Source organism: Motacilla alba, chromosome 8 (genome assembly GCF_015832195.1).
Source record: "Motacilla alba alba isolate MOTALB_02 chromosome 8, Motacilla_alba_V1.0_pri, whole genome shotgun sequence".
Taxonomy (NCBI): Eukaryota; Metazoa; Chordata; class Aves; order Passeriformes; family Motacillidae; genus Motacilla; species Motacilla alba.
This window is the reverse complement of record NC_052023.1, coordinates 27610503-27632883: the sequence shown is the minus strand read 5'-3', so window position 1 is coordinate 27632883 and position 22381 is coordinate 27610503. Positions and strand designations below refer to the sequence as shown.

Sequence of the window (22381 nt, the reverse complement as noted above, 5' to 3'; positions counted from 1 at the left end):
GCAAGAAATACTGCTGGTTCTCCATTCCTACATTTACAGTGTCTGGAACCTTTAATGGGCACACGTGGCTTTCAAGAGGACTTTCCTAGAGGGCATCCCTTACCTTTTCCTGCTGTAATCTCAGCAGCAGACCACGCTGCCTCTTTCGAATAGGAGGCATCTTATCATCCTCCCCCTTGTCTCGCAAATGCCTGCAAATGGATTGAAAGAAAGAAGTATAAATACAGTAATAAGATTACTTTATAATAATAAATAATAATAAAATAATATTTTATAAGTGCACAACAGGAATTTTACTCTTTAAAGTGAAAAAAAAGTCTACTTTTCCTATTCTGCAGAAGGGTATATACCTTAATCTCCTTGGCATGCTCTATGGTGGAACATTTTGCATCATTTGGTAAGACAGGCACAGTAAAAAGGCCAGTGCAGGTAACAGAAGATCACACAAGAATGGACAGAAGCTCTGCAGAGGTAGCACACTCACCATTTGAGAAATATAAAAGGAAAGGCACTTGGCTCACTACCTAACAATCCTTTGCCAAATCCACAATAATAAGAAATTGTAAAAAGTGTATGCTGAACAATGGTACTCTCATGCAGAGAAAATTACTGATTAAATCTGGCCACTGCTGTTTACTAGCATCAGTGGGTACTTCAAGTGGACTTGAGGACAAGGCATATCTTAGATTTGAAACAGATCACTAAATACAACATGTATCCAGGTTCACAAAATGTGGCCTGAGTCAACTAAAATGACTTCAGATACACATCAAGCAAAGAAAGGTCAAACTGTTTGATAGTTCTGTATATTCCTGAATTAAGATGTGTACAGGAATGGTTGCCAAGTACTTTCTCCAACTGACAACAAACATCTGCTCTTCTGTTTCAGTGAAATTCTCAATCAAACCCCTTTGACTGTAAATATCAAAGCTCATTTATAAACTGGGTCCTGGTTCTTCCCAAGTCCCAGTAACAACTGTACAGAAGAAGATTAGTTCAACCATTAATACTTTAATAAGGTAAGCAGTGAGGTGGAAACAAAACCTTGAAAAGTAGAAGGAAATGGTCAGTCAGCAGTTATGTATATTCAGAGCTGCCTTACTTTTTCTGGTGTTCCAGCCATGCCAGCTCAGCCTTGGTCTTCTCTTTGAGAGCCTTCTCCCGGAGCCGGAGGAGCGAGGACTGATGAGCTGCTCGCATTTCCTCCTCTTTCATGTACTGTCTTACCATCTCCATGGTAAACTTAGAGAAACTGTCCTGCCCTCCTGAGAACGGCATGCTTAGCTCCTAGAAGGAAAGATAAAGTTGGCACAAAACCACAGAAATGCCATGGCTTTTTTTCAGTTACAAAGTGCACGTCTGTGTGTGTATATACACAGATACACAAAAACAGACGTAGGAAGGGAAGCTGTTTTTTCTCTGAGCTTTGTGCAGACCAGCTATTTTTGCCCTGTGTGACAGTTCTGGGAGGTCCCCACTTTGGCCAGAGAGATGAAGCATCCTCCTGTATTTCCTAGCTATGTGTTAGCATAGTTGGAGGACTTAATCCACTTTTAAAACCTCCCTCAAAAAGTCAGTCCTCCTAAGCCACAAGGTAGAGGCCTGGATGGATTGTTTCGTAAGTCATCACACTCGTACAACAGTGACACACAGCATCATTCGCACATCTCTCTGTTCTGAGATGCTCAGAGAACCACAGGGAGGAAAAGAACCCCCAACTCTGCAAACACAGAACACTCACTTGAACAGCTCACTTGAAGCTTACCAGCTTAACCATGTCAGCTCAGTTAATTTAATTTAAACTTAAAACATCTACCTTGATAGATGACAGAGCTGTTTTGTCTGGGGACACTTCCTCATCAGAATCATCACGACTGCCCCGCTTCTTCTCCAGATTATTTCTGCGATGACTCTCAGAGGGCAGCAAAGACCGAAAAGATTTTTCTTCAATCTCATCCTCTGTCATGGACTCATCAAATTTCAGGGAATACTCTGTTGCAACAGAAGCGGAATCTGAGGGAGAAATCAGGGAAGCTGCTTTCCACTCAGTTTTGCACCATGAATGCAATTTTGGTCTGTCTCATCCCACTAATGTTAGGGGGGGTCAGAAAGACAGGGAGATAACTAATGTAGAAAAATGGGTGTTTATAAAAGAGTGATTTTGAGTTAGAAAACATCTATTATCCAGCTTTTAGAGACCTAACAGATTTGTACACAGGTATGAACACATATGGAGCTGCTGAAAGCAGTTGGTGTTGTGCCTGCAGGTTCAGCACGTGAGCATGTGGCTAAGTAACACAGCAGAATCTCAAAGGTTCCCATCTCACCGTACCATTCTCTGTTACCTCTTAAGAGAGTACAGTTCACCTGGGGCTCAGCTTTCTTCACACACTTTTCCTCATTTATTTCAGAAATTCATTCTGAAACAGCACCACCCTCCCTCCCTCCCCCCTCACCACCCACAGACCCATCACACAGCAGCAGCAGAGCCAACCTTTTTCATCTGGCAGGGACAAAACACTGTCACTGGGCAAGGAATCATCTGCAGCAGTCTGAGCCTGCTCTTCAATACTGCTGGCTGTCTTCTCACGACGGGAAAGCTTTTTCTCATTCTCCTTAGAAGATGGAACTGAAGGGCTCTCCTGGCGGCTGCTGGCACTACTGTGTTATCCAGAGATTATGTTTTTTTAAAATACTTTGCACATTTCGAAACACTTATGTTACATTACTACTGTACAGACCATTATTAACTTCACAACAATAAACAACACGCAGAGGGTTTGGTTTTGGTTTTAAAATGCAGTTTGGCTACTTTAAAATTCCAAGTTTCATCAAACTAATGATTGTTGGTTTTATTCTAGCTTAAAATCCATGTGGTCTGAAGGTATGCACATCCTTTACCTGGCAGTGAATAGTGATGATAAAAAAATGAAAACAAATCTTTCAGATTTTAGAAGAATGAGTAAGTTAGAAATTCTGCTTTAGAAGTAAGGAGAACTACAGAGGACAACATTTGTCCAGTTCAAGATCAGAGAAGGGCTGTGAGAAACTTCAGGGGATCTAACTAGACCAAGTAAGTGAACAGGACACAAAAAGCTTCTTACCTCTGATCATGAACCTTTGATCTTGAGGACTCAGAGTAACTATCAAACATTGGTGAGTATGTCTGTTTGGAGTCACCAGTCTCCTCTTTACCTTGTGATATGGCAGCAGACTCACATTTCCTGGAAATGAGAAGCATTTGGGGTAAATTTGCATTGTCTTAAACATAGGAGTAATACAGTTTTCATGAGGTTTCATCAGTGTACCATAAGTAGTAACACCCAACATTTCTGCTAAAATATTTCCTAAAGCTTAAACTAGGTTAAATCATCCCACATAACATTAAGATAATCTTTCTTCTACTCTTTTTAGGTAGAGTTTCACAGAACCAGTTAATGTCACCTTTGGTGTATGCTATTGAGGGCATAAAGACTGAATCCAAGCTCATCTTAAATGCTCACTCATTATGACATCTTAACATTTTCTGCAAGATTAGGTGAAACAAAACCTAACAAATCTTACTTCCCCTCTCCCAAGACGTGAAACATTGAGGCAAACCTGTTTGTATCAGCTCGGGCCCTCAGCTGCTTCATGAAGTCTGAATGGTGCTGCCGCTGGTGCTCAAACAAGGAGGAGCCTGGAGCAGCTGGAGCACTGACAGTGTCCCGTGCTAACTCTGTCATCTGAGTACAGCAAAAACATGGCAATACAGTCAGCTTATCAGCACCAAAATGCTTCTGGAAGAGAGAATAATCATTCTGGCAGCCAATTTAGTGTTTTGTAACAACTGTGTAAGACGTGGGGTTACAATGGTTTATAACAACACATGTCACTTCTGGTGGTAAAGGTGCATACTGCTCTGTGAATGCATATTCCTCCATACTCCATTCCTTTACACATAATTGCAGTGTACATTCAAAAATATTCCCAGCACATTGGTGACGGATATTTCCACTGCTGCATTCCCATTAAAACAAAATGCTGTTCAACTGAGTACCTGGAGTCACTTGTGAACAGAGATGGAAAAGCTACTCTGCTGACCCAGCATCAGTGACCAGGTCATCCCCATCAGCCTCTCCACCAGCACCTCTTATGCTCTTCAAACTCCAGTCTAAACTTGAAGAGGTTAAAACGCTACAAGCAAATAAGTAACTGTTTCCTCTCTATTGTTTCTTAACTGGTTTCAACCCACTTCAGCTCTGAAAACTACAATGTTTCCTTGTCTTTATCCAAAACTTTACTACCTACTCTCAATGACCAAATACATTGCATCTATTTGAGGTATCTGAGCTTTTCTGCTTCTTTAACCCATTCTTGTCTACTCAAAAATTATTTACACTTTACATATTTGGCAGAGCCCAGAAAAAGTGCATCAGTATTAGTGTACAATTCCATTACTCATCATAAAACCAGCCTTGGTGAGCACCAACATGTGCATCAGCTGTGCACACAGAAACAGTTCTGTTCACACTCATCAGCCTTTTGCACTCCATCCCATAATACTGACCCACAGTCACAGTGATTTCTAAACTGTGATGGACCTAGAGCATTTCTTGGTTACTGCGTTCCTTATCCATGTTTGAAGCAGCTGCTACATACTGGAAACAAGAAGTATAAAAACTGATAAACTGATATAAAAACCTGAAAACTAATAAATATTCTGTACAGCACAAGGAGAGCAAAGAGATCCAAAATGAGGAAACTTCAAACTCTGTACCAAGTCAAGAGCTTTGCTGAAGATTCTCCCTTCTTTTTTTGTAAATTTTACTTGTTGTTGTTCTACCTTCAGCAGTAAGCAAAACTGCAATTCTCTGCTTTTCTAATTTAATCTGCACATGAAACAGATATAGGATCAATTCTTGATGAAGAGCAACTCTTACAAACTGAAGATGCTATGTTCACTGTCATCAATCCGTCCTGGAAGAACAAACTTCTTAACAGTTAATTAACTGGAAGATCATAAGGATATGGAACAGGGATTTAAGGCTGCTGATGGACTTCTAAGTAACAATGCCAGAGCAGCTCCTTTGAAGTCCTATCATTTGTCATGCTATGAAAGTGAAGAAGTTGTCCCAAGAATGACACCAAACAGAAAATAACTTAAAAGGCAAGTAAGGATTCACAGCAATAAAACAGCTTTTCTCTCTCCCTGGGGCCTCACCTCACGGAGCTGGTGAGTTGCATCTGTAGAGAGCAGAGCAGGTTCTGCCTGTTTGGCTGCAGCCTTGCACGGGGGCTCCTGCCCAGCCTCCTGCCGTGACTGCACCAGCTGCTGCAGTGACTCTGCATGCACCTAGGCAGAAAACACAGACAGTTCAGCTCTTCAAAATGGTCTGGCTACAGTAACTACAGATTTATTTCTCAAAATCTGGCAGAAAAAAGTTTGAAACAAGCCCTTAAGAGTTTCTTTTAGCTGTAGTAAACCCTTTTGGCACTTTCATAGGTTCACAGGTTCAAATTAAGAATACCTGTAGTCATGGATTTACTTAAAACATTTTGCCTCTTACACACTCCATACATTTGAAGGGCAGCCTTACCTGAGCTGCCTTCTGCCTTGCCTCTTCTAGTTGTCTCTGACTTTCTAAAGCTTCTTGTTCAGCCTTGATTTTCCAAAGAGCCAAGTCCCGTTCATGGCGCTGCTGTTGTGCCTACAGATCAGGAAAACAAGTTTTAACCATGCAAGTTAAACATAAAGATGTGATTTGCTTCAGCCACTGGTTGCAACTATCTTCTTAAAAATCTGGATCTGCTCTGCTGGGGTTGTCTCTTCTGCTGAAAGAGAATTTTTAACCCACTGACCCTCTTCCTTTTTGAGGCAATGCACATTGCCCATACTCTTCCACCACAGTGCAGAAAGGAGTTTAGGAGATCAATTAATTCAACAAACTAGAATAAACAATCTTGTCAACATAGGAAAACTTCAGCCAAAAACACTGATTTTGTGGAATAAAACAAATCATCCAGCCCAAACAACTATACTGCATGGCACTGGAACTCAACATCAACCCAGCAAATTGTCACATTCATATTTTCTGGAAAATCCCTTCGCCCAGGATTTTTCTCCTGGGAAGCTGAGAAAGCCTCAGAGAAAAAGAGAAACAATATTATCTCATTCGTTTCTCCTGTGTTTTGCTGCTTTGGAATGTGTTTTGAGATTGTTTACCACAGGTGATTGTTTCATTGGATTTCTGGTGTGAGTGTTTTGACTCTTTGGCCAATCAGTGCCAACCTGTGTCAGGACTCTGGAGAGAGAGTCACAAGTTTTCATTATTATCTTTCTAGCCTTCTGTAAGTATCCTTTCTGTATTCTTTAGTATAGTTTAGTATAGTATTCTTTAATATAATATAGTGTCATAAAATAATAAATTAGCCTTCTGAGAACATGGAGTCAGATTCATCATTCCATCCTTCGCCTGGGGGCAACCCAAATACAATAGTAAACAATCATGCTTTTCTCTGAGGAACACAACCAAAACAGTGATTCCAGCTAAGAGTATCTTAATGACACATATTCCAGAGCAGTTACTTCCTTGGTGTCACTTAAAATAAGAAAGATAACAGACATTCATCCTAAAAAATGGCCATTAGCAGAGATGCCCCATCACGCCCATTACAATTTCTCTGCACTGCTAACAAAAGCTTAGCTTGCCCTAACTTGATTAATTTTTTTGCAAACAAACAATAAAAGAAAAAAAGAGAAAGGTTAAGACAAAGAAGTATTCCCCCATTACCTTGAGAATCTGAGCCAAAGAAACACTCTCCTGCTGGGCGAGGGAAATGCCTCGTACGCGCTCCAGGTCCGAGAGCTGCCGCACGGACTCCTCGATGGCGCTCAGGTAGTTCAGCTCTGCCGACAGACGGTGCTGCAGCCCCGCGGGGGAGAAGCGCATGCACCCTGCAGGGCAACAAACACTGCTCGGCCTCACGCACCGCAGTGAGGCTGAGCACACCAAAAACTCAAGGAAAAGTGCTGTAGCTGCTCCGGCACCAGCATGGTTTTTACAAATACTCACCGCTCGCTGAGGCTGCTCCTGCTGCAGACCTGCTGGTTCCCAGGCCCGCGTCAGCGAAGGCCATGTTTGGCTTCAGCCCTGGGGCTGTACCTCCAGAAAAGCCAGCAGGTGACTTGACTCTTTCTGCTGCATTGCCTGCAGAATCCAACTGCAACATTTTTTGGGAGCCAGAAGATGGGGAAGAAGTCGGTGTCTTCTGGGGTCTTCCTCTGTCTGAGAAACTGCTAGTGAAACAAAAACCAAAAGGAGTTAATAATTGTCCTAGTCCAGCCACTTGATAAAATAAAGGAATAACCTTGTTCTTCCATTCCTACACACAAACAGATCCATGCAAAGGGCACAGTCTGTTCACTCAGTCTGCCTTCAAGAAATGGCCTCATGAGATGGGTTTTGTCCCTAAATCCCAGTTCACAGTTAAGTTTCTAGAGCACCCTATTTTTCCCCAATTATTAAGCCTAGTTAGCACATACACAAACACACACATATAAATTTTTTTAAAAAAATTAACACAGTATCTTCATGTTCTACATAACCAGACAAGCAGTTTCAGTGCCTCCTGTTAGGAGCCTGGCATGAGAAAGTCAGGATGCAATCATCTGCACCTGCCTTTTAAAAAGTGAACACTTAGCTACCAGCACATGGATGCAACTGATTGTGACAAGCCACTGCCCTGAGTCTTGATCTCTCTCCTAAAATGCAACAGAGACCAAAACTTGAACAATTTTTAAGATACTATGGTAACACTTCTTGAGAAAAGACATTTCTTTTTTAAACAGAAAATTATACAGATGCTTCTTAAATTTACTATTTCAATTTTAATAGGTTGAAGGGGATTAACAGTGGCTATTTAAACCCTTTGGGAAGACATTCTGCTTTACTTGGCACATCTTAGGAGGTCAAAGGACCTTTCAAACCCAATCCTGGATGCCAGCAACAGTCACCAGTAGAAATTTATACTTCAGAACTGCTCTAAACCAACACAGAATGAGAGATCATTCATATTGTTTGATGATTTTTAGAAAAAAGTGCAGTGAAAACTGAGTGCTTCATAACCATCTTCACTGGACAATTAGCAAAAGAGCCTGCATTTTCAGCTAGACAAAAAGAGGTTGCAACAGAAAACACGTTTCTTTCTTTTTTTAATACACCATTTTCCAGGGATGGGTTCATCACTCAAAGGCATCAACTCACAGAGCTGGATAGGCTTTGTGAGTATTAGCTGAACACAAGTACAGCCAAAATTGTCTGTGTATCTTCTGAAAAAAGAAAGGTGACTGCACGGGTTGAATAAACCTTGACACATTCCTAACTGACCTTTTCTAGAAGAGGGAAACAAAACCTGTATTTCAATGCTTAAGGTACTGAACATGACAGGACACCAGGTTTCGTATTTAAAATACAGGGAAGAAATGTTTTCTGCATGCACATCCTACGAACATTTGGCCATTTCTGTTACTTCCCTTTTGCATACCCAAAGCCACAGCCATTACCAAGCATCATTATATTGCATAAAGTCTCATGACATTCCTGTTACCTCATCAGGGAGTGTCCAGACAAGTTTTCCAGTGTGCTGTCTGTATCTGGGTTCTGCTCATGCTCTTTATTAGAAATTCTGCTACTCAATAAGGATTTCTTAGCTTGTTGGGATCCCCTCTCTAATTCAGACAGTATTTTATCTTCTTCCACAGAAAAATGGTGAGAACTTCCATTGAAAGCATCCGACCCTAAAAAGCAACAACAGTGTCAAAAGTTTATTTGGTTCTACATGTGAATACCTTACCATCACAAGCCCCAAAACAATGAATTGAGAAGTTTTGCCCTGATAAAAGCAGCCTTTGAGTTAGAAGTCTATAGATCCAACAAGCAAGAAATGTAGAATTGGCAATGAAGTTCTCTTCTATATACTGTGTTCACTGCCAAAACTGTCACTCAGCTTTCATTTCAGCACATTATCAGTTTAAATAAGGAAAATACATATTTGATTCTTTACTACTAATAACCAGAATACAGTCAAGCTTTTGGGGGGAAAGGCAAAGAATTTTGAAAAAAATAAGAAGAGAGACAATCTAGAATGCCTAATCCTAGTTTTGTCATGTTTCTATTGGCTTAAAACCTAGCTTTTTAAATCCACTGCTTATATACTACAGGTGCACGAAGCCTCAAGTTTCTTCATGCTTTTGTAATGTACAGGTAGGTTATCACAGAAACCAATGTATTTATTAATTTATTTATTAATTTGTTTGTTACCTGGTGAAAACTAACTGTGATCCAAAGACAAGGCATTCAGACAAATTTCTTGTCACCTTCACAAACATGGCCGCAACTCAAAAGCCTACTGGCATTTTCTCAGTACAGAATCTAAGGATAGTTCCCACACAATATTAAAATTAACTTATTTATTAGAAGGCTGGTTTAGGAAAGGAACCTTTTCAATGCTGTTAACAACCTCTTGCTTATTCAACTTTAAATTATTATATTTTAAGGTCAGAGAATAACCAGAGTCGAAAAGAATCTAAGAAGGAACCACTGGAGGAATAAATCAATCATTCTATCAGTATTAGATTACAGTCTCCAGATACGCAGTACTGCAATTTTCCTAACAAGAAAAGCCTTAAAAAAGGATCCTCCACAGCCAAGTGTTGCACTTACTTTCCTTTTTCCCCCTCTTTTTGGAGGAAGCAGATGAGCGGGAAGACGCTGCAGATCGGGGTCCTGACGAGTGCTGAGAACCAAGGGGAGGCTCAAGGGGAGACTTCCTACTGGGAATTTCTTCCTGAATGCTTGAATTACTGCTGCCACCAACACTAGAAAGGAGAACATTGAAGGTGATTAAGGACCTCCAGCTCCCACGTTACACTGCGCACAAGGAAACTACCACACTTTGAATTAGAGAAGATGACTGACCTGCCCTACTCAGCCCATCTAGAAAAACATTGGTTTTGGGATTAAAAGCTATGATAGCTAAGGCATTGGGAAGTTTGATATGATACTGAACATACTGAAACATGCTTCCAATAATACGAAATACTAAAAGATGGATAACAACTGTCCTCTCTGATTTTAACTCTCAGGAGCTCTTTGACTCCATATCTGAACAAAGTAAGAATGACTCAAAATGTGACTGCATTTCAGATAATCTCTGGGCATACAGATATCAGCTGCCAGAAATAAGAGCAATTTTCAATAAAGGATTACAAAAGACTTGCAAAAAAGAGATGTAAAAGCATCATACACTAAATAATACCAGCAGAAGAAAGAAGTAAGAATAATTTTCAGTGTGCAAAGTGCCATTTAACTTTTTTTCTTCTGAAGTATCACTGGTACAAACACTCTTGTGGCCTCCCCCAAGGTGGCCAAAAGATATAAATATAGCTCATTACAAAAAAGAGGGTCTTGGAAAATTCAGGAAGCCATGTAGTAGACATGGAGAGTCTAGGATCCACAGTCTTCAAATTTTAATCTGAACAAAAGCTTTTAAAAATTCTTACAGACAGTTTATGTATCCATTACTAAGTAAGCACTGACAAATGCTTACTGAAAGCAATTACAGATTTACCACAAAGTTTTGAAGTACTGAAGGCATTTTCAGACTTAAAATAGCTTTTCTATTTTTTCTGAATTACAAGACTACCCAACTGAGCCTTACTGCAGCCACACAAGTCAGAGAAATAATATTCACCAGACTACAAAGGATAAGAATCTTGTCTAAATCTACCTGTCCAGGCTTAAGAACAGCAGAAATTAGACAGGGAACAGGAATACTGGACTCTGGAACAGGAATACTTGACTGCACCTGAACTATGTTGGCTGTTCTATTAACTGTAAGGTCCTAAGAAAGTACTTCATCACTCTGACTAGCACAGCACAGCAGAAAAGATATCCAGCATATTATGAACCAAATCTTGTACTAACTATTTTCTCTTGAATTCTGCATTTTTGTTTTTCTAGGAAGTCTAACGCAGTTACCTGAGGTCACGTGAAATCTTTTTGTCTGTTAAAGTGCTGCTTCCCTGTGAGGAGGCAAAGTCATCCTCGTAAGAAGCCACGCTCTCTGGAGGGCTCATGGCAGGGAGCAGAGGGCGCAGAAGGGCAGAGCCTCCGTTCAGCCTTTCTTCAAACACTGAGGCGTGGAGAGAGAAGGGAGAGGACAAAAATTATAACAAATATAAACGTACATAAAGTAGGTAAAAGGAATTAAAATGCTCCCAACTGTGAGTTACAATGACTTCCTTTCAAACACAAAATCATCATGAGAACAGCAGTACTGCTGTTTTGACATAATGGCAGTTTTAACACAACATAACAAGCACAGTCTTCCTCTTTTTGTAAATTATCAAGTTCTTTACTTCATTAACATACTCCAACGAAAACATTCTTGAAGAGCACAGTGCTTTAGAGTCATCTGCAGAAAATTTCATGCAATCATCTTTAAAGAAAATAATATGAAGGTAAAAAAGAATTGAGAAAAACCACAAGACAAAAATCCACTTCTCAGAAAACATTCCTCTTCAGAATGAGGAGTTCCAGGCCAGAGACAAAGTACTCATAAAAAGAGGAAAAAAATTGTACAAAAAATGATAATAAAAGAGCATCCTGCATGGGACAGTTGTAAATTATGTCTTACACAGATTTGTATTTGAGACCTCTGAAAGCACATTCCTTAACTGTAAAGTATGAAGTGCATGGAGCAGTAGGACTGGGAAAAAAGCAATTCACAAGAGCTTTGAAAAATGCTTCCATGTTTACCTTTTCCATGAAGTTGGTAATTCTTTGCAAAGATGTTGATGACACTGTGAGGACTTCCCTTTGCCAGTTCCTCCCAAGGCCCCTTGCTGTGTGCGTCACTCGTCTGAGTGAAAAGCGGGGAGTACCTCTCAGCTGCTTTCTGAAACTCCTTTATGGGCTCAAAAGCATTTCTCTCCCGAATGCAAAAATCCTTCTCTTTTAATGTCTCCAGCATCTTCAGTGGGAGCTGCTTGTGCTGGCCTCCTTCCTCTTCTGAGAGGTTTTCGTCACTCAGGAGAGGCCCTTCGCTGATGGAGTCAATGCTGGACTCGTGAGGAGTAACGGCTTTGCTCAGAGGACACGCCTGGTTCTCACGCCCTGGGGAGTCCATCTGCCTCTTGGATAAATGTCCCAGGATCCCTTCATGCCTGTTAGCAGCAGGAGACCTCAATCCAAGGCTGATTACATCAGTAAGAGGTCTGATGGTCTCAGGCAGCTTTTTAAACTCGCTAAGGTTGCCTACCCCAGGAAGGCTGTCATCAAAGGCTGTATGAGACACGCAGGCACCCAACATCCTTTGAATTCTGGCTGAAAAAGTATTTTCATTTTCCTCCCTCACAGGAGGACTCACAGCCTTTGCCCACCGTCCCTCATCCTGGTTTTCTTGCATAAACTCTGAGTTCCACGTGGTACCGTAGTTGATACCAGCACCAGCCAACTTTTTGGCTTCAGTTTCAATCCTGCTAGAAAGGGAAGCAGCTGTAGCTTTCAAAGCTTCAAGGCGATCTAATTTGCTCTTATACTGGCTGGCAGAAGGTTTTACCAAGAGGTTTTCCTGTGCAGCAGATGAATTCAGGTACAACTGAGGCATCAGGGGCCCCACAGGGGCAGAATGGCTCCTCCTGCCTGCCAACATTGCATCACACTCCTTTGACAGAAGGTCCATCTGCTCCAGACTCCAGTGCTGGGAACAAGGGCCTCCACTTGAGCCCAAGAGAGCTTGTGGGTGGGAGAGCTGGACTCTTGGGCTCAACCTGTCTGGCTGTACCCATGGAGGCTCCATCAGATCGCTCCTGAAATGAAAAGTCAACATTCAGTCAATGATTTACATGAGTTTTGATGTCCTAGATTAAAGCATTGTTGCCACAGATTTAATTTCAGGACAAAATACCTTTTGGTAGAATCAGAGGGGTAGGGAATGGGACAGTTAACACAATGTTTTTAAGTAAAAAAAGCAACAAACCAAACAACACAGCACCTCCCAAATCTGAAATGCCGTTGATGGTGTACTCTTTGTTTCAGGGTTGTAACAAGCTGAGGTTTTTCACTGTCAGCAATCATTTCCAAAAACTTCCTGACTCCAAAAGAGAGAATTTTCTTTTACTTATCACCTGCCCATGTCCAGAACACTAGAACACCTCAGAAGTCCCCCCAAAAAATTCTTCTCTGATGACTGTGAGGGTCTCTGAATACTTTATGCAGTCCTGTGAGTCTCATCTCTCCTCTACTATCAGCAATTACACTTTTTCTTTATGATGACACTAACAGTATTTACCATACTGTTTATTTGATTCTACACATGGTAGTAACATGGCATTCCTTGAACTTTTCCAGAAGGGAAACATGTCTCATTGCACTTACTAAATCAGAGTAGAGATACTGAAGCAAGTACACATTTAAGAAGCAGATATTCATTATGTAGTTAAAAATGAAGACACTTGCACAAGAGGGATATTAAGGATATCCAAGAAACTTCAGTATTTTTAGCTCCTTACATCAAAGTGTTTGGTCAGGCATCTTTACTTGCAGTAAGAAAACTTTGATAATACACTGAACAATTCAAAATTGGGAAAGCTGCAGGAAAAAAAAGAGGCAAAGTCTAGTTCCAAGCAGAAGCAGAGGTGTTTGGTATTCATAGAGAGTAACTAATGGCTGAATAAAAGACAATGGGTCAAACAGCAACACTGAGCAAATCAAGTAAGAAAAATTAACAAATACATTGATATGATCTTGCCCAATGGCAATGGCAGAGGAAATAAGAGTGTCCCAATATGAAATACACATCCCACTGATGTCAACAAAACATTATCAGCAACCACTATTCACTTCATTTACACACTGGAAAATCAGCCATAGCCAAAATTTTCACATGGTTTCCTGCATCAGCTTCCTCTTTACTGCAAGGAAAATGCTGTAACTGACATAAAGACAATTACTCTCACAGGAACAGGAACTCAAGAGCCAAGGCTATTTTCTCCTCTCAGAGATGAAAGCAGGAGCACTTTCCTCTCTCCCCCAAGGCCCCATCTGCTCACCTCAGTAGCGGCAGCTGCGGTTCTGAAAGGGACATGTCACTGCTGGAAGATGCACTCGGAGGACGCTCTTGAGCCTTGTTTTCTTTGTCAGATTCCCCCGATGGTTGATAACCAGGTCTGGGCTAGAGATGAAGACAACCAGAAAAAAGCATTTTCAAAAGTGTGTAAGAGTTTAGGAGCTCTTGCCTCATTACAATTGAAATGGCTAATATCCAGAATTCAGCTTCTCTTTAAAATAGAAAGATGACTTTCAGTCAACTTTCTAGTAGGCCATGCTGGGCCAAAAAGCAGCCACTAGCAAAAAGGCTGTACATTGAAATCACTCTGTTTAAGGAAAGCTACATTTTGATTTGTTCTTTTTTCTTAACCGATAACCACAGGAACAGCACGAGTCACAACCTCCCTAAACATCCGAGCTCCTATTCCTGCAAACAACTGCAAGACCTTAAGTTAGTGAATCAGCTGTACCTGTGTTTCCTGCACCGTAGGCAGCTGAGGTGGCTCTTCTAAAAGCGTTCGTTCCAGCAAGAGTTTGGAATAGGTTTCCTGTAACCGTTTGGCTGCTGAAGGCTCAGGAGGAGGCACATTCTTCACTTTAGTAACAGCCTCCTTCTGCTTTCTGTAGAGCTCTTGGAGCCTTTTGTTCTTCTGTTCTGTTGCCTCCTTTTGTGCTTTCTTCTCTTCATTCTGCTTCTTCTTCCTCTCCTCCTGCTGCCTGATGATGTACTGCCGAACCTCATCACTGTCATAGTGGCGTTTCTTAGAGATCACCTGAGGCTCCTCGCTGGCCGCTACCTTGTCCGGTTTCCTTTTGGTTGGACTGTGGCTCCTCAGAGTTTGAGTAGGCAAAACAGATTTTTGATTCTGCTTTTCCACATCTGTCTCTTGCTTCGTACTCATGGAATCCAACTGCAGGTCATCAAGAATTCCACGTATCTCCACGGGCAGGAAATCCTTGTTTACAGAGGCATGATCTTCTTGGTTATCACCTGGAAGAGCAGCTTCCAGTTTTCTCACATTGCTCTCAGACCGTACTTTACTTCTTGACCTTTCAGAACTTCTTGAAGAGCTTTTACGGGTAGCATCCAATCTAGAATCAGAACCTGTCCTTCCGATGCAGCCTGCTAAAGAATGAGATGTCAAATATGTCAGGTAACAATCAAATTTGGGAAACAGCTGCAAAAAGAAGGATGAGGGAGGAGCGCAGATCTCGGTGTAAACAGGTCTTTGCTTTATCTGGTGTCACAGTCTGAATGTGGCAGCCCTTGCTCAGACTGAGGCCACAGCCCTTCTACTCTCACCAGCCTCACCATCTCACAGGCATAAGAAGCACAGCAGTTCCCAGCATGCCTTATTTGTCCTGTGTGAGATTCTGGATAAACTCTGAAAAAGGCTGGTGGAGGAACTAATGAACATTTATGATGCACACGGATGACATTTTACTACACCTGGAAGAACCACAGTTCCTGTTAAACTGGGATGCTCAATCACAGCTTATGGATTATGTACGGCACACTAGCAAAATTCATCTGGCCTGTGGACCACTGCTAGCCATTCCTTTCCTTACTGGCTTCAAGAACCAAAGACAGATTGCAGGTGGTCCATGTATTTGGTTGTAGCCTGTATCTCATCTTTTCCAGATACCCCAAGCACCCTTGCAGCACATAACACACCTCAAGTCCCACATGCAGGGACCAAGTCCATAATGCACCCAGGAACAGAGGTTATGCATCCCAGTCATGGTTGTCAGCAAAATTTCCCCCCAGCTCTTTCAAATTCCAGGTTAAAAATACGAGTAATTTTGATAAGAAACTCCAATCTCAGAACATTCTATCTCAGAAGTCTGCTCTAGTCTGCAGACATGCAGTGTTACATAATAAAGTAAAATTAAGTAAGTCCAGTGATAAAAGAACAACTTACCAGACTTGGCAGCTCTCTCTCGGCCTGTTCTGTCACTGGATACAGCTCTTCTGTCCTGTTCTATTCTGGGAGCTGGACCCAGGATCTTTTTTACCAGCTTTTGTCCCTCCCGCCAGGAGGATGCACTTATCACATAGTTTCCACCTTCAAAATAAGGAACAAATAAAAGCCAAGCTCTAGAGGATTTATCATGGTATCAGAAATAAGCATCATTGCAGCCATTCATCATTTCATTTATTCTGCATTAGTGGTACAGCTGCATTTACACAAACAGCCAGAACACTGATGTCCCAGTGTAACACCCAAAACACACTGCAGCACATTAAAGCCCTACAAAAACTGATTTAGTTATGAACAATGGGTTATGCAGGTCTAAAACACACAAACAAGCCTTACTAGGGACAGAGGCAGTATTTCTAGAGCTGTTCACCACCACTCAAGTATGGAAAATAAGAAATAAAAACATAAAAAGCAACTAAATTGTTGTAATAAGAGAAACAAAACCAAATGTGAGACATAAAAACTCCTTATGCTTCCTATCAAAATAACATTAACTTACACTCTAGGAAAAAACACAAAACTACTTGAAAGGCTTTTACAGATAATTAATTGGTGAGATATGTCTTGTGAGGAGGTTAAAAAATATCAAGCAGCAGATGTTTTACACCAATGCTAACTCACTGTCCCTTAGCTGGGACTTCTGTTCCAGCACTGAAAACAGTTAAGAATAAACCCTGTTAGCTGATACTTAATTCAAGGACAAAATACCTTGCAAGTGACAGAAACACAATCAAAATGTTCTAGGATTATTTTATCATCCTACATATAACTAAATTACAACAACTGGTTATGGTGGTATCTTTACCTAATATTGGGTAGATTAAATAATAGGTTTATTCAACTCACCTTTCAACACACTAACTTCTAATAATATATTTTTTTAAAATAATGACCTTCAAAGCGCTTTGGAGAAAAACACAGCATAAAAATTTAATTAGGTAATTCAGAAAATTAATGATCTGTAAATTAATCAGACCTTTCAAGGGTATTTAATTGCTAGAAAAGCACCTAACTTGAATATATAATTTGCAGTTGATTTTTAACAATTCCATTTCAGGCTCTATCTCCAAGTGCTCTGCCTAAGGAAACCCAGCCACTGCAGCATGAGATCACCACAGCCAAACAGAAAAGGCACTGTACTGGGCCCAACAGCACTTTGAAGACACGATACCAACAATGTCAAGTGAAATCCAGCACAGCAGAATAATTGTTTTGGCAATCCCAGTCCTCAGTTTCCAACCCCCTTTCTTGGTGTTATTTTAACCTAGAAGTCTGCAGGCCACTACTCAACCCTTAGCTAGCAGAACTCCTTGCCTGCCTTGTAAATTATCCAAGTATTTTATAAAAGAGCTGTCACTTGAAACATGTCACTACAAGCCTCTCTGAAACAGAGGCATCAGCCAAAGGATTCTGTGGCAGTTACATTTTCTGGAAAATCCCTTCGCCCAGGATTCTTCTCCTGGGAAGCTGAGAAGCCTCAGAGAAAAGGGAAAACAATATTATCTGATTTGCTTCTCCTGTGTTTTGCTGCTTTGGAATGTGGTTGGAGATTGTTTATCCAACAGGTGGTTGTTTAGTTGGTTTCATGTGAATTGTTTTGACTTAATGACCAATCAGGGTCAAGCTGTATCAGGGCTCTGGAAAGAGTCAGAGTTTTCATTATTATCTTTCTAGCCTTCTGTGAGCATCCTTTCTGTATTCTTCAGTATAGTTTAGTATAGCATTCTTTAATATAATATAGTGTCTTTAAATAATAAATTAGCCTTCTGAGAACATGGAGTCAGATTCATCATTCCTTCCTTCATCTGGGAACCCCACAAATACAACAGGGTTCTCCTGCAGAACTCACTGTTCTCACATTAGTTCTGTGTGTGCTGTAAGAGCCAGTGTAAAGTGTCATCTTCCCTCTCCAGTCAGCTGTTTACCTAAAACACGCCAACAGGGCACAACACGAGCCGTGGCTATTAATAGCCTTGGCCACGGCAAGCAGTTTCTTCCTGCAGTGACTGGAGGAGGATGGACTAGCATGGACATGACCCTTACAGCTGGTTCTTGTCTTCCAGGGATTTCAGGCCATCATTTTCCATAGACTGAATGCTTTATATCAGGAGGTGGCTTTGTACATAATGGAGGGGCTGGAGCTTACAGCTGTTGACTCCCTCGAAGGCAGAGAGGATTTCCTCACAAGGGAAAGCAGAGGAGTGGGCACTGATCTCCTCTCCATGGTAACCACTGACAGCCTGAAGCTGTGTCAGGGGAGGGTTAGGTTGGATATTAGGAAAAGATTCTTCATTCAGAGGGTGTTTGGGCTTTGAACAGGCTCCCCAGGGCACTGTTCATAGTCCCAAGACTGATGGAGCTCAAGAAGGGTTTGAACAACGCTCTCAGGCCCAGGGTGGGATTGTTGGGGTTGTCCTGTGCTCCTCCCTCACTTGGAACTGTCATAATTATATATATGACAGCTGAGTGTGATTCCTTAACTAGGGGTTGATCAGCACAGGAGGGAGCAAATCCATGCTTATCACTTGAAGTATTAGTATCCCTTACCAAAAAATATTCACAAGCAAGATGTACAGCATGCAGAAGCACATATTCACACCCTAAAAATCCTTTGTAATAATTTTTAAAGCTGCTTTTTTTTTCACAAAATGTTAACAGATTATGGGTCACTGTACATAAGATAAAACAGAATATGTTAAGAGGGGTTCAAAAGGTGCCTAAACTTGCATATATTTAAAGAAAAGATATTGCTCTGTATGTGATTGCAGCCATAGCTACTCACTTTGTATGAAAACTAAAACCAAATACGAAGCATATCTGGAAGTCTTCCTAATTCTTTTGCTGCCAATATCAAAGATTCACACTACTGGAAAACTAAGAAGCAATGTCAGAATTCCACATGTGTTTAATTTTATTTTCTTCTCTAAGGCACTGCTCTAGAGAAACCTGCTTGCATCATCTTCTCTAAATAATTAAATTGTATTTAACAATCAGTGGAACTGTCAGACAACAGTGGGGAAAAGTTATCAGCTGGTGAAAGAAATAGACATCTATTTAAAAATACCGAGATTTGGAAGACTACTCAGGGAATGTGTGTTTACAGTCTTTCACCAACTGAAAAAGCCAGGAGTGGGTTAAGCCAGAACTGAAGGTGCAGAATAGCAACAACTTGTAATGTGGAAGAACAACAACCAGAGAAAAACCAGGAGCATCCCGTTATCTGCTTCCCCACTGAGAAATCGTCCCAGAGAACACCTCTGACTGCAGCCCCTCCTCACCTGATAGGAAAGCAACTCAACAAGGCCCACTGGCACTGATTTTAATATCATGCCTCAGCATTGCTGATTGAGCCATGGGTCAGGCTTTAACCAGCTTCATCTCAGCCCAAACAGAGACAGGGTCCAGAGCAGAGTGACTGCTTGTTTTTGTCTACAATACCCTGACAGATGCCTGAGGATACCTCTCCCCACAAGAAACTCACTCTCTGCAGCAGTTCCCTCAAGGTGCACACAGCAAATGGAAAGACAAAAAATTAAAATAAACCACAAAAAAGTACACAAAGCCACCAACCAACAACAAAACCATACACACCCCCAATGCAGCACAGCGTACAAGCTCACTACAACTGTTGCACATCTAAGAAGGCTTTTAAAGGAATACACTTTTGTTTTTCTTTCTTGAGACAAAACTCATCTCTGAAGGACATGTAACAATCCTCCCTCTACAGCAGAAACAGTCACCTTGTTTGGACTCTGGACTTGACAATCGTGTCAGTTTTTGCACTTTCCGCACTGGTCTTGTAGCTTTCCTCTCTTTGTTTCGCTCACTAGATTTTCCTTTCACTGTTGAATCCTCTAAAAACAAACAAAAGCTGTTAAGTGATATCACACAGGGGAGAACATAGAATAACAAGCTTGCTTCAGCATTTGAAAAACCAGAACTCAGAGAAACACAATAGAATTCAGTGACTTTCCCAGATTATACACCCAGATCAATGACTTCCAGTCCAGCACTTTAAAACCCTCACAGAATTTTGAATCAAGGTCTGTTTACCTATGCCCTGGAAGGCAGTGAAGCCACAGCAAGGCCATAACACATATTCACAAAATTAGTTTTCAATTCTAAAAGAAATGTTGTCAGTTTATATGAAACAATTGTTGGTTCTCTTCTGCTACAGAGACTACATTTTACTGCTCTAATGCTCCACGAGGACATGGAGTTCCTGAACACAAGGGCTGCTGCTTCCACATTAATGCACGACAGCACATTCAGCACATCAGGAACTCTATGGCCACTGTTACCACTGTTTTTTGGCTCCTCCTCGTTAAAGAATGGGATCAGATAGCCTAAAACAACCAAGATGTTGTTCAATGGACATCTATGGAAAGATCTGAAGCTTTATTTAGATGCCAATACAAACATTTACAGCTCCTAATTTCATGTGAATCCACTCTTGTGGTAGGAATAGAGTATAAGATATGTGGAAAAAGCAGCTTTACTCCCAAAGAGTTGCAGCCCGGCCAATTATCCCAGATCAGAAACAGGCTTGACTCACAGCTGCACCAATAAAGAAGAACAGTCCTGTAAGACAGGGAGAACTGGGAGCTAGAGTTAGTTGCTGTCTGGGCTTTGAAGAAGAAGGAGCAGTGTTGAGAAGAGCTACCCATGAGAAATCACCCAGAAGGTATGGGACTCTTGCAATAAGATACAATTTTGCATTGAGAACACAACACACACTCTCTGATGGATGTCCACAGGAAGCATCAGAGGCTCAGAGGAGGTCACATTTCAAAGACGTAAGAACGGAATTTTTAGAGTCTTTCTCACCCTTAACACCCTTTCCCTACAAAGTTCTAGCTGCCTTTAAGGCTGACAAGAGCAGGTAAGACAATCAATGCACTGAGTACCAGAAGCCTCAGTGACTGCATTTGCAGAAAGGTAACATTCTCCTCACCTCTTTTAGCAATAAACAGTCATTTCCTGACTCCAGGAAAGTACAGGCTGTTTTCCACCCTGCTCCTATTACAGCAATTTTGTTCCAGTATGGCAAATCCTGAGCATCTTTAAGACAAAATTACTGGAAACTTGGGGTCCACACAATACCCTTTAGCCTAACTGCTATACAAAGATGAAGACATCCTGAATGGTCCATGCTTACACATAATAACCTTTTTGTTGGAAAGAACAGTGCTGCTGTAGATATTAGAGATGTAACAGATTATTTCAGCACTAGAGAGCAAAGAACAGTTCTGATACAACTGACTGTCCACACCCAAAACACCACATGGTGTAAATTTAATACAGAAATAACACATGGAGAGATAATCTGACAACCTAAAAATACATTTACAGTACTGATTATGTGCAGCACCAGCATTTGTTTACTAGCAATCAGCTATTCAGTATAATCTTTTCAGCTCAGAAAGGAGACACGTTCCACAACAGCTGTTCTACACATGGCATCAGGACAGAAGTGTGGATCAAAACACACACAGCTCCTTCCTTCTGTAGGCACTGGACACACGATCCAAATGCCTTTTAATTGGATCTCTTCAACAAAGCTTTAACAAAAAAATTGAATTTCTATAAACAGCTTGTTATGCTTGCCAAAAATTAAAAAAAATGCTAGCGTAGATTTACAAGTGTGTGGAAATTTGGCATTAATTTCACAGACTGATCTGAACAGTGTATTTGCAAAATAATTTTACTGAAAGGAGCATCTCTTCTTCCTGAACTACTTTTTATGAGTGATTCCATAAAAAGTCCTCAGTAACTTATCGAGTTGTACAAGGAAAAAAGACAAATTGTTTTATTACCACACAGATATCTACAGATTTAAATCTCAATGCATTTTCCTTCAGCCTTAAATATTTCGAGCAAAGAGAAAAGTTATTCTTAATAAGTAAGCTCTTACTGGAAAACTAGAGGTTCTCTGGGGTTTTTGTTTTCCATTTCCATCCATTTTATTCACCTGATCTCTTTCCCCTCCCCCAGCTCAGTCAGTCAGAGACAATTCAAGCTTACAGCACTTCACTGTAACCAGCCCAGCAAATGAAAAAAGCACACTTGGGCATCCTACTCCAGCTCACCCACAGTAAAGAGCTGCCAATGGTACTGCAGTTTTTCAGAGTGGAAGATGAATAAAGATTGTGTCTTGGAGCGGTATATTTGAAAACAAAAACCAAAAGTGGGTTTTGTCCTTTTAACCAGGAAATTGTACTCATTCATGCAAACATGTATAAAAACCCACAAAATTAAACAAAAGTTATTCTAATGGAGACTTTCCTTTTTTCCTGTTTCAAAGAA

General features: G+C 41.0%; 1 protein-coding gene across 7 annotated transcripts in view; it reads right to left on the bottom strand.

The window, feature by feature from the left end:
• The window catches only part of CEP350 (centrosomal protein 350), a 71318-nt gene that overhangs the window by 32364 nt on the left and 16573 nt on the right, over positions 1-22381 (bottom strand). For 3 of the 7 annotated variants that reach the window (XM_038144100.1, XM_038144106.1, XM_038144101.1), the window contains exons 8-25: positions 19816-19929; positions 16016-16159; positions 14564-15219; positions 14096-14217; positions 11802-12853; positions 11022-11175; positions 9705-9859; positions 8590-8779; positions 7056-7279; positions 6774-6937; positions 5580-5690; positions 5204-5335; positions 3601-3725; positions 3105-3224; positions 2495-2661; positions 1817-2013; positions 1103-1287; positions 104-191 (exon numbers count right to left, since the gene is read on the bottom strand). In XM_038144100.1, coding sequence (XP_038000028.1) covers positions 104-191; positions 1103-1287; positions 1817-2013; positions 2495-2661; positions 3105-3224; positions 3601-3725; positions 5204-5335; positions 5580-5690; positions 6774-6937; positions 7056-7279; positions 8590-8779; positions 9705-9859; positions 11022-11175; positions 11802-12853; positions 14096-14217; positions 14564-15219; positions 16016-16159; positions 19816-19929 — 4100 coding nt within the window. The remainder of the gene's footprint in view (positions 1-103; positions 192-1102; positions 1288-1816; positions 2014-2494; positions 2662-3104; positions 3225-3600; positions 3726-5203; positions 5336-5579; positions 5691-6773; positions 6938-7055; positions 7280-8589; positions 8780-9704; positions 9860-11021; positions 11176-11801; positions 12854-14095; positions 14218-14563; positions 15220-16015; positions 16160-19815; positions 19930-22381) is intronic. The other 4 variants (XM_038144104.1, XM_038144105.1, XM_038144102.1 and 1 more) reach the window with 4 other exon arrangements.